This window comes from Danio rerio, chromosome 23, assembly GCF_052040795.2.
Source record: "Danio rerio strain M-AB ecotype USA chromosome 23, GRCz13ab, whole genome shotgun sequence".
NCBI lineage: Eukaryota > Metazoa > Chordata > Actinopteri > Cypriniformes > Danionidae > Danio > Danio rerio.
This window is the reverse complement of record NC_141043.1, coordinates 34,708,313-34,724,297: the sequence shown is the minus strand read 5'-3', so window position 1 is coordinate 34,724,297 and position 15,985 is coordinate 34,708,313. Positions and strand designations below refer to the sequence as shown.

General features: G+C 34.5%; 1 protein-coding gene across 4 annotated transcripts in view; it reads left to right on the top strand.

Moving 5' to 3' along the window:
- The window catches only part of sgk1 (serum/glucocorticoid regulated kinase 1), a 91,539-nt gene that overhangs the window by 30,151 nt on the left and 45,403 nt on the right, over nucleotides 1-15,985 (top strand). For 3 of the 4 annotated variants that reach the window (XM_087305227.1, XM_087305228.1, XM_087305229.1), the window contains 2 exons: nucleotides 8,212-8,848; nucleotides 8,936-9,057. In XM_087305227.1, coding sequence (XP_087161353.1) covers nucleotides 8,980-9,057 — 78 coding nt within the window. In that variant the 5' untranslated portion in view covers nucleotides 8,212-8,848; nucleotides 8,936-8,979. The remainder of the gene's footprint in view (nucleotides 1-8,211; nucleotides 8,849-8,935; nucleotides 9,058-15,985) is intronic. The other variant, XM_087305230.1, reaches the window with a different exon arrangement.

Genomic DNA, 15,985 nt, shown 5'->3' with positions numbered 1-15,985 from the left:
AAGCCTTTAGTGGGGTAGAAAATGCACGTATTTTGCTCACCTTGCTTTTCAAAGGAAATAGCAATTTCTCCTTTGTGGTATTGCTCAGATGACACATCAAACAGACACAGTGCTCCTGCCAAATTTACACTAGATTTTCCTCCATTTCTTGTGTCCAAATATACCAAAAGAAGCCCTTAACTTCTCCATCAGGCTCCCGCTGGCCTGTAGATACCCATACTAGTGGATGCTGCTCTCTCATTGGCTGTAGGTAATTGTCAATGTTATTTTCAATCAGAACACATTTCACATGGCATGACTTGAATCGCCAACATCTCCAGATATTTAGCATGCCAATATCTCACAGGTATCAGTGACTCATCAGTAATTCTCTCAGAGGGCGTCTTTGATAGAGTTCGAACTTTGTGATTTTTCCCTTATGTGAACAAGAACTGATTTGCTTGTCATTTTAGGCATTTGTGTGAGATTTCTCAAAACCTGTCGGCAAGTCAAAATCGGGGCTAAAATCATGCAGTCTGAACTCGGCATTACTTTCATAGGACAATTAACATGTTGTTAATCCAGCAGCTGTAATTTCTCCACTTTATCGCAGTCTAAGATGGTGGCACCCACCATGGATCAAATAATATCCCACTAGCAAGATTTCTCTGGCCCAGCTCTGGCCCACACAATCAACATTTCCATGGCCCACATGCCGCAGTGAATTACGGTACATAAATAGACCAAGTCTGACTTCCAGACAAGGGCCAAACATAGACCATATCTGGACCAAATTACAGCCAAGTTAATAACCCATAACTAGGCATGAACTGGGCCAGTTTCCAGACCATTTGTGAGAAGGTTCTCTGTGCCCCATCCCCATTCTACAGTTGCTACCATTTGCTCAAGATGTGGTCATCTCAAACAATGCAGAGACAACAAACTGTTCACTTACCTCTCTATCATAATTCAAACCCTTTGGGAAATGAGCATCAACACACCATTTAGTGGAAGTTGGGTCGGGTGAGATTTCTTACACCATGAAGCATGGCACTTTAGCCATGCTATGGGTGTACTTTTTCCTCAAAGCAACCTGATTGGTAGAATTTTTTTTCTTTATTCAAAAATAATAAAAATGTATTTTAAGACAGGTCAAACTTACACAGCCCACATATCAATTATTAACAACTGGGCCAAATATTACATTTTACATCTGGCCTTAGTATTGTGTGCCTCCCTTAAAGATGGTGCCACCTCTGCCAAACTTGGGCCATGTTTGGAACACATGCTGTATGCCAGTGCTGAATGAATTCCTACTGTGCCAGCTTTATGTTCTTACACATATTTGAAAAATTGGTTTGATGGTTTGTCACTTGATAAACTTGACGTGTAGCCATAAAAACTTCAAAGATACGCGTTTTAAATAGTGGTCACTTTAAAAAAGGCATGCAGGGCGGTCAGTGGGAGATTTACATGTGAAAATTATTTTCATTTGTGTTCAGAAGATCAACAAAAAGTCTTTGGGTTTGGAATAATATGAGTATGAGGATGAATAAATGAATGGAGTTAAACAAACATTAGGTCAACTTTGGGCATCAAATAATGGCAGTAAAGTGATACTGCAAACTTGAGACAATCCTGTTGCATATGGAATAAGTTCAGATACAAAAACATTTTCGATGATCATTTTTAGCTGCATGTCTATAAAATACTGAGAGCAGGTTTTGACATCAAAAGGAGTTTCTGCTTGTGCATGTTTTTTATAAATCTGTCCCTCTTTCCATTTACATCACTGCCTTATAAACTTTTTAAAGGCAAAAATGCAGCAAAGTTGTACATCTCTTTTATTTTGAATTCATAATTGTGTAAGTCTATCTTTCCGATTCAGTACTCCCACCCGTCTGGCCTGATTTCACGTTATACATTTCACATATCAGGTTTGTTAAAGTGAAATTTCACACTCTCACGTGTAGCTTATTCTGTTTGGCTGTGAAGCAGCATCAACACGTGAGGGAAAGAAGCTATTCTGAGAGGGTGAAGAGAGGAAGAAAAAAGAAAAGAGAGAGAGAGACTGCATCCCCAAAGATATCTCGGCTTCCCTGTAGCACAGAGAGAGATGAGCGGAGAATCATGTTTATTTTATAAGGCTCACGCTCTCTCTTTTATGTGTGTATGTGTGTGTGTGTTTGTGCGAGAGCAAGAGTAACTTTGAAAAGACGCTGAGCATTTGGAAGTAGAGGAGAGAAGAGGGCAAATGATGTTGTTGGTATCGTGCTGCCTGTGGTGTTTTTGGACTGGGATATTGAAGGCTTCAACAAATAATCTAATCTTTTTTTACAAAACACTGCTCAAAATCATTTCACACGAAGCACAACTCGAATTTCATTTCACACGGATATGGAAGAGCATGACTAAACATTTATATGAAATGATGTGAGAAACGGGAACATTTATCTCCAGAACACTTGATTAGAAATAAGTATGACTAGTCATGATTCTGTGTATTTCATTTCCATTAGCTAGAGATAGATATTTCCCCACAGAATAGAAGGTGATCTCCTATTTCAGTTGATTCTGTGATATTAAGTCAAAAGCAAGTTAAAGCTTTCTGTTTTTGTTCTTCTTCTGAGGTAAAGCCTTATAGGAGCTTCAGTAAAGATCTTAGCAATATTTTGGCCACATTATTAATTAGAATATGGGATTTCAATGGCAGCACAATGCAGCTAATTTTGGTTGTCAGTTCATCTTTTTATAGTCACACAGTTTGATGGGATTTTATGGGAGTCATGGCTGACTTCAAAAACTAAATTAAGTATTGATTCATTATTGTTGCCAGATCTTGCTTGAAATAACGAGCAAATATGAACAAACCCATAATAAACTTAATTCCAACCCTCTCCCCAATTTCACAGACAAGGCTGAAGTCCTAAGTCTGGTCTTATAGATTAAATTGTTTGTTTGAACTGTCTTAGCTAAAACCTGCAATGAAATATCTTAAAATACACCAAAGCTATTGTCTTCAGATGCACACCAGTAATGCGTTTTTTATAGAAGCTATTTAAATACACAAATTTAACTATAAGAATTAGTCCTGTTTGTGAAACCAAGTCTATATAAATAAATGGGCTATGCACCAGAAAAAAACCTGCATCCTGCACCTACTTTATTAACTTTATAATCAGTATCATTTAATGTCCGTAATATGTATCACTTTTGATTACAGGGTAACACATCAGAGCATCTTCTGCAAACAAACAGAACACAACACCTTTGTTGAAGATGATTTAGTTAAAATTGCGTATGTTTTTGCTTTCTTGGGTCAAACAGAAGACACATTTCAAATTTGTTTTTGCGTTGCACAACCCCCATATTAATTTGATCCAGAAATCTATTATATCTTGAAGTGAGACAAATGAATGTTGATCATAATTGACAGTAAATACATTGACGCTATGTGTCAGTTTATGTCAAATTGCTGACTTATATTGCATACAGAAAGAGAGATCTTTCTTGAGCTGCGTTTGTTTGGCTTCTACCCTTTGTGCCTGACAAACTTAATTCATATGACTGTTTGGCCAGTGTAGTGTGCTGATGAATAAGCTACTCTATAAATAATAAATGCCTTCTGCTACACTGTGCTTTGATTACTAAATATATGTATACAACTATTGATTGATTAAAGGTACAATCCAGTAGCAGTGATATTTGGTCCATGCAGAGATTTTAAAGATTAAAGATATAAGGCCCCATCGTACACCCGGTGCATACAGGCGCAAGACGTGATTGGCACGTTTTTTGCTATTTTCACACCAGCACAACAGTAATTTTCGCGTTTTGTGACATGTTGTTTAAATAGCAAATCCATTTGCTACGCGTTGTGGACTCATGGGTATGCTGGTCTATAAAGAATGTTTTAAGGCACATTGTTGGCGCGTAGCTATTTTGAACAACTGAAATAGACCCAATAACCAAATAAAAGCAGGTCTAGCGTAGAGCACGTAATTTATTCACCTATGCAGGTCTAAACGCTTACACATTGCTTAATACACAGAGGATGTATAGCAATACACAAATATCTTTACATATGAAAAAAATATAGGATTAAACTGTTACAAAATTTTAATTTTCTACATAAATATAAAACACTACCTCCATGCCTTTTTCATCTCCGGGGGCTTTTTCAGTTTATTTATGACAATTTGTATAATGTAATTATTGTTAGAAGTATTTATTATATGCATATTTATATTTCTTTTAGAATAAACAAGTTTAGATTTGTCCTCCTGTCGGGTTTTGTTAAGTATGCATCACCATATGGGGCATTAGATTAGGACGTGTGTTTGGATATAACTGAATGTAGAAATATTTCTGAAACAAATCTTTGAGCTTAACAAACTAATTTAAATGTGTAGGCTTATTGATGTCTTCAGTGGAGTGAGTTTCCACCGTTTCCCTACTCCACAAAAGTAAAGGAGTAAAGTAAAGAGTGAAAGTAAAGTAAAGAGAAAGTGACCAAATAGAGTAGAGAAATGTTTTATTCGGTCCCACTTTATGTTAAGTGTCCTTAACTACTATGTACTTCCATCAAAAAATAAATACATCGTACTTACTGTGTTTATAATGTATTTGGGAACACTTGTGGTGCTCGTGAGTTGGGATAGGGGTAGGGTTATGGACAGGTTTGGTGGTATGGGTAGGTTTAAGGGTGTGTTGAGGTGTAAAGTATGGCCAGCAGTGTATTTACAAATATAATTAAAAAAAGTTAATTACAGGTGTAATTACATACAGGTATTTAATCAAGCATAAGTACACAGTAAATACATGTATTTACACAATTAATACATTGTAACTAATTATTCATTTCTGTGTAAGTACATAATAGTTAAGGGCACTTAATATAAAGTGGGACGTTTTATTCTTGCACAGATGATCTGTTTAACTGTTTTCTCATTAATGAAGTATTCAGTTTTTCCACTTACAATGTTCGCCATGTAAATGGCAAATGTGCCATGGCTTAACACAACTGACTCTTAAAGGGTGTGTGAGATGAGACTCTCATTGGATTAATGCTGAGGCGAAGAGCAAATTTTTCTGTCCTTAAAATAGCAAAAGGGGATTCGGACATGTCCTTAATGCTTTTGTGCCATGCACTTTAGACTTTGCACCTAGATCGTTAAAAAAGCCCATACTCTCAAATCTGCATTTTAAAGGGCTGTCAAACTAGAATGTGTGTGTCATTGTGTTACACGAATGCATGCATTAATGTAAATCTATATGTCCACCTGGTGTCTAACTATATATTGTTTTTATACAATGTTAATATAAATATCCCAACCCACCAGAAAATTTGGCACATTTCTCTGACTTTTGGATGTTTGAAATTGCTTGTTTTTTTGTGTGCATTTCATATGTCTTGGAGAGGCTGGTTATATTATACAAGACTCAGTCTGACGTATTACCAGCCATAAAATGCATGTAATAATCTTATTTTTTCAACAGCAGTTTATTCTGTGCTGGCTTCTTGCTCTTTGCAGGGCATTTTGGGTTTTATTGGGCAGAGCAGACAGCAAGATCAGTGATATGCATAAAATGAATACCTCTTTTGTTAGGGATGAAAGGCGGTTTTCTTTCTTTCATTCTCAGGTTGGCTCTTGAATGAAAGGATCCAGTCTGTTATAGTGAATAAGACCGCTCTCACAGTCAAGATGGGAAATGCGTTTTCTCCTTATCTATAATTTGTGAAATTGCCTCTGTTTGGCGTTTTATCTTTTCTTCATCTGCAAAAAAGAAGAAAATATTTTTCTTTTTGTGTGCTCGCATGAGATTCAGATGTCTTTGATGTTGGTCTGGAGCTGTGAGTCATATGGGCTACTCAGGTTTTGTCATCCACACTAATCAAGTAAATGACCGCTGAGATTTCACTAAATTCTTTTGCCAGCTGTGTTTGCACGATGAATAAAAATTAGTCACAATACACAGTGCCAGGCTAGTGGAAACTGTCAGTTCATAAATAACACTCACTCACTCACTCATTTAATTAATTCATGCGTGACAGTTTAGTCAGTGTTTTTTAATAGCCTGTTTTCTTAAAAATGATTGCTTCAACATAAACTTGGGTGAAATATGGACAACCTATACATCTGTATTAATAGTTTGAATTTGTTTACATTTTACTTGTGTGTTTTTTGATTTTACTTAATTTGTTTGTGAATGTTTTCATAGTTTTATTGTTTTAATTTGAGCTTTTTGATGAACTGAATTAACATTATAAATATTTTCTAACTGGAAAAGTACTGGCAATTTTCCGGAAAGGTCTATATGTGTGAACAGGCCCTTTTTTAACTACCGGTAAATTTGTTAGTATTTTTGCGAAAATAGAGAAGTTGTAACATTCCCTGTAATTTGCCAGAATGCTGATCTGTGTGAATGCAGAAGGAAGATTTCCGGGAAGAGCGCGTTCATGCTTAGAATGTAATAGGTCTATTCCAGCTAATAAGAACATTCAGACGCATTCATATATATGTTGTTTATAAAAATAAAAAGCCTTTGATTATTTTTCCAGACACATTTAGCTGCTAGCAATTAGTCACATGACGTTTCTATGTTCCTTCTTAAAGCCAGCTGTGTAAAAAAATATCATTTAAATGCTTATGATAAAGCGCTGTTTGTTTACTTTCAAGCTCTGCATGACACATGTGCGTTCTGCCTTTGGTAGTCTCTTTGATAAGCTGCATGAATGCTAAAGCTTTAAATAAAAGTGAAACCATCAAGCCAAGTCCCTGTTACGTTTACAAATACAATTGCAGCTGTTTTTAGCTAATTTTGGTTAATGATGTCAGAATTTACTAGTATTTTGGAATGGATGTGTGAATGGTCTTTTCTGGAAAAATTCAGGAACGTCATTGCCTGTGTGAACAGCACATTTTGTAATTTACCGGTAAAATCATTCGGGTAATTTTCCCAATATTTACCGGTATCACTCTGTGAAAGGGGCTATTGACTTACATTTTAACCGCACCATTTAATCATGCATTTTTGATTGTTGTTGGTTTTCAATGTTGGGAAGAGGTAAAATGAGTCATTTTTACTGTTGATCATCAGTTGGCACCATTAACCCCGTGCAAAAAACAGCAAAGTTTCTGAATTTTTTAGTTAAAGTGTGTGTAAAATGACTAAGCCGAAAAGAAAATGAATAAAGTGTGTGTGTGTGTGTGTGTGTGTGTGTGTGTGTGTGTGTGTGTGTGTGTGTGTGTGTGTGTGTGTGTGTGTGTGTGTGTGTGTGTGTGTGTGTGTGTGTGTGTGTGTGTGTGTGTGTGTGTGTGTGTGTGTGTGTGTGTGTGTGTGTGTGTGTGTGTGTGTTTGTGTGTGAGAGTGTGAGAGTGACCTTTATGCTCTTACCTTGATGTGTCTGAGAAAATCAAAATATGCATCAGAACTACATGGAGTAAACAAAAACAAAGACTGTGTACATATGCACCATCAAATGTGGTTATAATGGAAGTCAATGGACCAAAAACAGCCAACAGTAAATTAGGGAGAAAAAATTATCTAACAATGCATCAAAGCCAGTGTTGTTACTAATGGTTCACGTGTCCAAGACTGTGATAAAAGGCCAAAAATTCAGTACACAATTACTTTTTATATTGAAAATACGTCATTTTTAGTTTTTTTTTTTCACCAAATCAGTGACATCATTTGTGAACTTGCCAATTAAAGAGTTAAAATCCTGTAATCTTCTAAACAATTTAGTAGTTTTTATCAGGACTAGTGTTGATTAACCAAAAACATTTGAAAAAAAAATTACCTGATGCATTTTTACAGTAGTTTAATTCAGTGGATGTTTTCATCCCGAAAAAAAAGAGTAGTAAATTTGAAGTCCACAAGGGTTATTTATAATATTATTAAATTGTATTTACACTCCTGTTTTTGATCCAGTGACTTAAAAGTTGCATAAAGATTTAATATATGCATTCATTTCCATAGTTATTAAGCCCATATTTGCTCAGAAATGGTACTAGAATGCATTTTGTGAATTGTATTCATTATTAATACAGAATGTGATTTAAGCGATCAATACATTTTAACATAATTCCAAAAAACTATTTCATTCATATTTATTTAATAAATTATCATATTTAAACAATTTATTCAGATCACTATTTATCAACATATGTAAACCACAAAAAAAAATCCATCTTCAATCTTCCAATGACTGTGTTGAAATGTTCTCAGCCTCCTCATATACTTACAACTGACTCAGAAGGACAATCAGATAATGCGTCTCTTCATCTTTACATCTTTAACATTGGAAAATCGATTCTCTCCATCATCATCATCATTATCATCCTCCTTCCCCTTTCTCCGCCATCCAAGATGACGAACCTGTTGACTCATTCACCCCTTTGCTCATTCACAACCAATGCTTGACCAAGAGAAACGCGGACAGGTATAGGAGAAACACAGAGCGTGAGTCAGACGAGCACTGCAGCGGTTCCTCCGAGAGCACTAAAACACACCCATCCAATCCATCAGCCTTCATTCATCCTTCGCCTCATCCTTCCATTCACACAATCAGAGCGGCGGAGAGGAGGAGGAGGAGGGAGTGAGAGAGGGAGAGAGACGCTGCGATAGAGAGAGCATCATCCACTGCTGCAGAAAACAGAGGGAGGGAAGGAGAGACTGAGAGCATTAGCAGCATCTCGCTTTCTGCGTTCGTCTCATTTTCTTTCTAATACACACATAGTGACAGAGCTGCAGATATATGCTGTGAAATCCAGCATCATCATCATCAAAATCATCAGGACGGACTCGCAGCATCAGCTCTGATAATAATAATAACAGGCTGGAAGCAGAGAGGACGACAGCACAGGTATGAGCACAGTCAAAGGCGTATGTTAGATTTTGCAAGACTATTTGTTATGTCTTTTTAAAGCGTGTTGTTTTCTCCTTGTGGAAGACGTCACACTGGGGTCCGCAGAGTGCGCGGGCCGGACAGAAGCCATGAGGCTGGTCCATAATGCAGAGAAGCAGAGTTTCTCCTTTAAGAAGTGCTCCGCTTTCCAGTTCGTCAAGAGGAAGGTGAGTGTTTGTTTGTGTGTGTGATGAACTTGTGAAAGTGTCATTCAGGTGAAGATGCTAGTGAACATGTTGTGATGAGTTGGAATATGCCGCTTATGTAGATAAACTTAGTTTGAGTCAGGGTTCCGAGTGTTTCTTCTTCTTTACTTCAATGTAATTTGATCGACAGCTACAAGAGCACAGAATTCTAGCTGTTGAAAGTATTTCTGGCAATGTGTGTTTCATTTGAGGATATAGGGGGTGTTGACGAATTGTATAAACAGTTTGTCTGGGTTTATTGTGCTCATGTTTTTTTCAGACAGGGTTGTAATGATAGTATTCTAGGCAACAAGTTAAGAATTGTTTAAATAACAAATAAAATTTCTTTTTATTCTGTATATTGTGTGTATATACTGTATTTTCCAAATATTTCCTGAGCAATGTTTAACAGAGCAAGAAAATTTTCACAGTACTTTTTTAATAGTAATAAAATAGTAATAGAAAGCAATTTATACATTAATACATTAAAAACTTTTAAATGTATTTTAATGATAATAATAATAATAGTTATTATTATTATTATTATTATTATTATTATTATTATTATTATTATTATTATTATTAATACTCTCTTGGGAATTATTATTAGCCTCTTATGAATGACTTGTTTAATTAACCTAACTAAGTTAACCTTCTGTCACTATCCCCAGTGATCTAGCCCTTGTAGTTTGCTGGAAACACATACTATCACTAAACTACAATTCTGCCGCTGAACTGCGCTACATTACCCATCAGTCACCTTACTCACACACCAGTTCCAGATTACCACTGATTACGTACACACAGCTGGAAGCTCACCATGGACTGATATGCGGGACTATTTATGCATCACACTTGCACACACACAGTTCTGAGTCTTGTTATCCTGTTGTATTACAAAATGCTCACTTGTCTAGCTTCGCCTTGTTTTCTGACTCTTGCCTTGTTTCTTGTTTATGTTGTTTTGCAACTTGTATTAACCTCTTCCTTTGACCACGATGATGATTTTGATTTTCTTCATGATACTGTTTGTTCCTGTTTTGACAAGTGTTGGGCAAAGCGAGGCGTCATGAAACACTGAAACAGTCGAAACAAATGTTTTGAAGCTTCGAAATGTTTCGAAACCCATCTTTACAGTGACACCTAGTGGTAATTTTTTATGTATTGCTCTGGAACGGCTTCAGCAAAGAAACAGTTAAGCAGATTGAGGTATTAAACCCCACGTTGTAGAGTTTAGTCTTCAAGTAATTTAGTGATGCGGTGAGAGTTCCACACTAGAATGTTGAGATAATGGGTTTGATTTCAGAGTGATGCAGGTTTGTTTTTAAAGGCTCTGTTTTTGTAACATGTTTTTTTTTTTTACATTGGTCTGAACGAACACTTTTTGAATAAATATGTCGTGTTTTGATCATAAAAAGTAACATTCAAATACATCGTCATAATTTCAGATTATTTGTACATGTCGGGATTCAAACTTGGACCAATTTTGTCTGACAAAGTTACTTTGTGCACACAGTCCACTAGGCTACATGAGATGGAGGTTTATTTCCGACCCTGTCAGTCAAACGCAGATTCCCCAGGTCTTGAAATGCTTCTGAAATGAACGATGCCTTGAATCACTTTAGTCACATGACCTGGTCGTTCGAATCTATTTAGTCACGTGGTGTTTCGGATCATGCTTCGGTGCAGTGTTTCAAAACACTTCCGGTTCGGGATCTCGACACTGTCAAAACATTAGTTTCACATCAGCCATCCCTAGTTTTGACCATTGCCTGCATGAGTTAATAAACTGCATTTATACCAAGCCTTTAAATCAAACTTTAAGCTGAATACTAGGATCTTGCATAATAGCTAGTCAAATATTATATACTGTCATCATGACAAAGACAAAATATTTTTTATTAGAAATTATTAAATAACAATATAGACATATATGATTTTGTTTTATTAATAACAACATTATATAAAGTGTAAATCATAGATATTAATTTGCTATTTTTAACATATTAATGTGCACAGATGGTCTAAAGGTAGAAAATAGTACAAATGAGCACACAGTTAAATATCAAATATGAACCTCAGTATTATTATTATTATTTTGAGATGTGTTCTGTTTGAGTCCTAAATGCAAGATTGACTCCAGACGTACATACTAATATTAGGGATATTTCTGGATTTACTGTGTTTGCAATAAAATAAATAGTGTTCAGATTTGAATTGTGACCGTTGTGTTGACCACTCTTGAGTGTTTACTTAAATCGAATGTATTTGTTTTGGTTATAGATGAGAAAGTGTGTGTGGTTTGGGATTCAGTCCAGACTCCCACACACACACACACACACACACACACACACACACACACATAAACACACACAGTGAGCAGATGGAGTGAAGGAGAGAGAGAGAGTGACTCAGTGAGATGGTTTTGTGGGATTATTATGTATTTCTGTGTACACCAAAACAAAGAGAGAAAGAATCTTCTGGAGAGCCAAGGTTGATGTTTGTCTTTTGTAGGTCAGTTCGCAGTGTTGTCTCGTACGTGTGTAGCATTAACACAACCCTGGTTTGGCTCCTGTGGGTTTGTTAACTTGAGCAGCACACAGACACACACACACACACACACACACACACACACACACACACACACACACACACACACACACACTGGTGTTTTTCTCCAGTGACTGAAGTTTGATGGAAGTGTTGCTGAGTCATCAGTGGAGTCGGTGTGTTTGAAGGCCTTTATTGAGCTGCTGCTGCTTGACTGTTTGATTCCTGTAAGAAGTGATTCATTTGCCTGACAATATACCCCATAACAATAACACAACCCACATGGCTGATGCACTGAAGAAGAGCATGTCTGATGAAGATGACATGAGACAAGATGTTTGTGATTGTATGTTAAATATTTGGTGTAATTATCCACTTGCTTGTTAACTAAAAAGTTTGCACTTTTAAGTGATGGTAAAAAATGCATTGAGAGTGTCAACTAGCAGCATTGGGAGTAAAAAAAATGCTATCCAAACATTTTTCTGAGTGGGGGAGTTAAAGGGTTAAAAAATTTGATTTCACTAAATGTTTTTAAAAAGAGTTTAAATGATTTAGGAAATTGAAACACAGGCTTGTAGATGTTTTGAATAGTTTGTCAATGTGTGATTCATGTTAACTGTTAATTGTTTTTGTTTGTTTGTTTGTTGTCTGTTAGACCCATGTGACACGTGTACTGCCTTATCTTGGCCAGGATGCTCTTGTAAGAGAGATTTTTAATCTCAATGTGTCTTTCCTGATAAAATCAAGGTTTTAGTACTACTACTTCTACTGCTACTACTACTACTACTACTAATAATAATAATAATATGTATAAAAACAATAAATGAACCATGTAGTATATATAGTTTTTGAACATTAGGTTTAATTTATCACTTTTTGTCTGCTAAAATTACTTTAATTTAACATGAACAATTGATTACATTTGATGTTATAATGAAAATATTCACATCATGTAACAATATTTTGTTTTATTTGTTTATACATTTGTTGTTTTTGTATTGGTTTACCTGTTTTATTTTTATATTTTACCGGATATAGATTTTTTTTCTTATCATTTATTTATGTTTGTGAAGCTCTTTGAGTTGCATGTATGTTTGTAATATAATACTTATGTTTTTTTTAATGTTAAAAATGTTGAATGGTTATTTTTGCTTTTTCAAATAAAATTAATACTGATAATATTGTAATTTATGCAAATCTCTATTTACTGTAGATATATGAAAACAATGAATGAATTATGTATTTATATAGTTTTTGAACAGTTGGTGTTGCATTAGCACTTTTTGTCTTCTAAAATTAAATGAACATGAACAACTGATTAGATTTGATGTTATAGTGTATAAATTCAGATAATGTATTAAAATTTTGTTTTATTTGTTTATACATTTGGTCTTTTTGTATTGTTTTATTCATTTTTGTTTAATATTTTTCTGATATTGATGTAATTTCTTAGTATTTGTTTATGTTTGTAAAACATTTTGAGTTGCATGTAGCAAAAGTGCTATACAAATAACATGTATTATTATTATTATTATTATTATTATTATAATTTCGGTAACACTTTATAATTTAGCTTTTGCAGCTGCAGTTATAAACTGCTTACTACCGTCTATTAATGAAGAGTTAATGCTTAACAGATAATAAATTCACTATTTGCTCATGTTTAACAGATGACTTACTCCTTTATTCTGTACAGTTTTTTTAAGACTGAAACTCAGTAGTGCTGGAAAAAATGTGGGGAACACTTAGCAAACCATTTTCTCATATTTTAATGTTGTACAGCCATTTAGTCATACTGGCAGGAATGCAAGTAAAGCAAGTAAAATTGTAATGATGGAATAGGCTTCTCTTTTACAACAATTTACCTGGGAGAATTGCAGCCAGCTTCTAGCAACCAGTAAGAAAACTGTATCTCTGAAGTGTCTAAAATTCAAACCCCCTACAAAATCTAAATGGTTGGATATTGTGTTTAATGTTCAAAATATAAACAGGATGACTTTTACTTTAAAACTACAAATAGACAAATACCTGCAATGTTAGGAGAAATGAATTGCACTTATGCCTTTACACAGTAAAAGCTGATCTTTATATGCTATTGTTAATGTGACCTGTAAGGAAATATAGGACCAGTATTGTGGTAAATGTGTTATTGTATTTTTCCTAAGACGAATAAAGAAAAATAAAGTAGAAGAATAAAGTATATAAGACTGAAACTCAGTAATAATAATGAATATCATGTGAGAAAAATCCCATTAAACATTATAAATAAAGGTCAATAAAATTATATATATACATTAATTTATTTGTTTATTATTCTATTTTTATTGTTAAACTAAAACTACTTGGAGTTTTTGTCGTTCAAATTTAATCATGTAACACTATTAATATTAAATATTTCAAATTCAGAAGATAACAAATATACAGTATATGAAGAGATGAGGAAGTTCTTTGAAGTTTAAAGCAAAGAGACTCCGAGTCTTCGTGTTCTGCCACATTGATGAACACATGTGATGACATAACTTTGAAAATCCCATCAAAGGAGAGAGGAGGAGATAGAGAGAGGGGGAGAATTAAAGATAGCGTCCAAGTGAGCAGTGATTTGTTGTGATTGCTGACTATACATTGTGATTGTTTACTTATGTAGGACATTAGAAATCAATGTTTTTATTAATATCAGGGATTTATATATTTTTCATCACTGGATAAAAACAAAAACAAAGGTCTGATCATATAGATTTTGAGATTGTTTTTGGCCTGTAGATGGACTGCAGCGGGAAGTGGAAATCTGTCAGCCTGGGCTCCCCGTGAGCTCCAGGATTTCCTGGGGCCTAGAAAATTGCTTTTCACTCAAGGGATTGAAGTCATTAAATACATTGTAAACTACAAAGAAGACATATGACCCCGTGGCCTGCCTCTTTTAGTCAGTCACTGCTGGCGATGGAGGACGCCTTTCACATTTCATTGTTGAGCTTGTAAAGACTCAACCCCGAGACGCCGCTTGCTGTGTAATCTGGCGGTACTGGAACAAAATGCAGCCATCCAAAATTCACATTCGCAGATTTGCCTCAAACCATAAACAACTCAAGATGTTTCCACGTGATCTTTTGAGATGCTTTGAAAAGCGCGATATTTGACAGATGGACTCTTTTGCATAACGCAGTGCTCCAGCGCACATAGATAGAAGATCAGTTCATTTCTGCTAGATGAGATTAAGTTGTACAGTGAATATTATGCAATCTCACATTATGTCTCATCTAAAGGGATAGAAATATGTTACTCTTATTATTTTTTACATTATTTTTTTAAACTATGTTTTCAGTACATTTATTTCTAATTATTTGTATTATTTAAATGCAAATGCATCTTAATAAAGGCATTTTATTTACATTTAAACCACATTTTATTTGTATTTTTTTATTCTTTATTTTATTTTTCTGCTTTTTATTATTATTTCACTTTATTTTTTTCTGTATTTTACATTGTTTTATTTAATAAGTCTTTGTAATACCCCTGGTCATAATCTGGTTTTTAATTTTTTTGTATTATTATTTTTTAACTTGATTGTGTTTTAGCTCATTGGTCTTGAGCATCATTTTATATTTTGTATTATTTATGTAAAATTATTTTGTTAACATCAATTTTTTTATATTTTACATAATTTGATTAATTTAATGCTTAAGTATTATGCAAAAATGTATTGAATATTTTACATTTTATTTTCCTGATAATTTTCTATTTCTCCTTATTATATTTTCAATAGTTTTGTTTTAACTCTGTTCTCCAGTTTACCATTTTGCTTATATTGTATGTAATGTTTAACAATAAACGTTTTTTTTTAAATTCTTGTTTTCTTATTTTTAAGAAACAATGTTATTTGTATTTTATTTGAATAATTTCACTTAAGTTCACATGTTTATATTTTTCTTAATGCTTCTTAGCGTCATTTCCGTTTACATTTTGTTTATTTTTATTAGAATTTATTGTTATTATTTTTGCTTCACATCTCTTTCACATTGTATTGTTTTAACTTAAAGGGCTCTATTTTAACGATCTAGGCGCAAAGTCTAAAGCACATGGTGCAAAAGCATTAATGATGTGTCCGAATACACTTTTGCTATTTTAGGACGGAAAAATACGCTCTGCGTTGCGGCACATGGTCTAACAAGGTTGAGATTATTCTCTTAATAAGTTCTGGTGTGTTTTGAGCATAAGATGCATTAAACCAATCAAAGTCTCATCATCCCCCATTCCCTTTAAGATTCAGTTGCGCCGTGCCATGGCGCATTAGCTGTTTACACGGTGGACTTTAAGTGGAAAAACTGAACGTTTCACTAGTGAGAAAACAATTAAACAGACCATA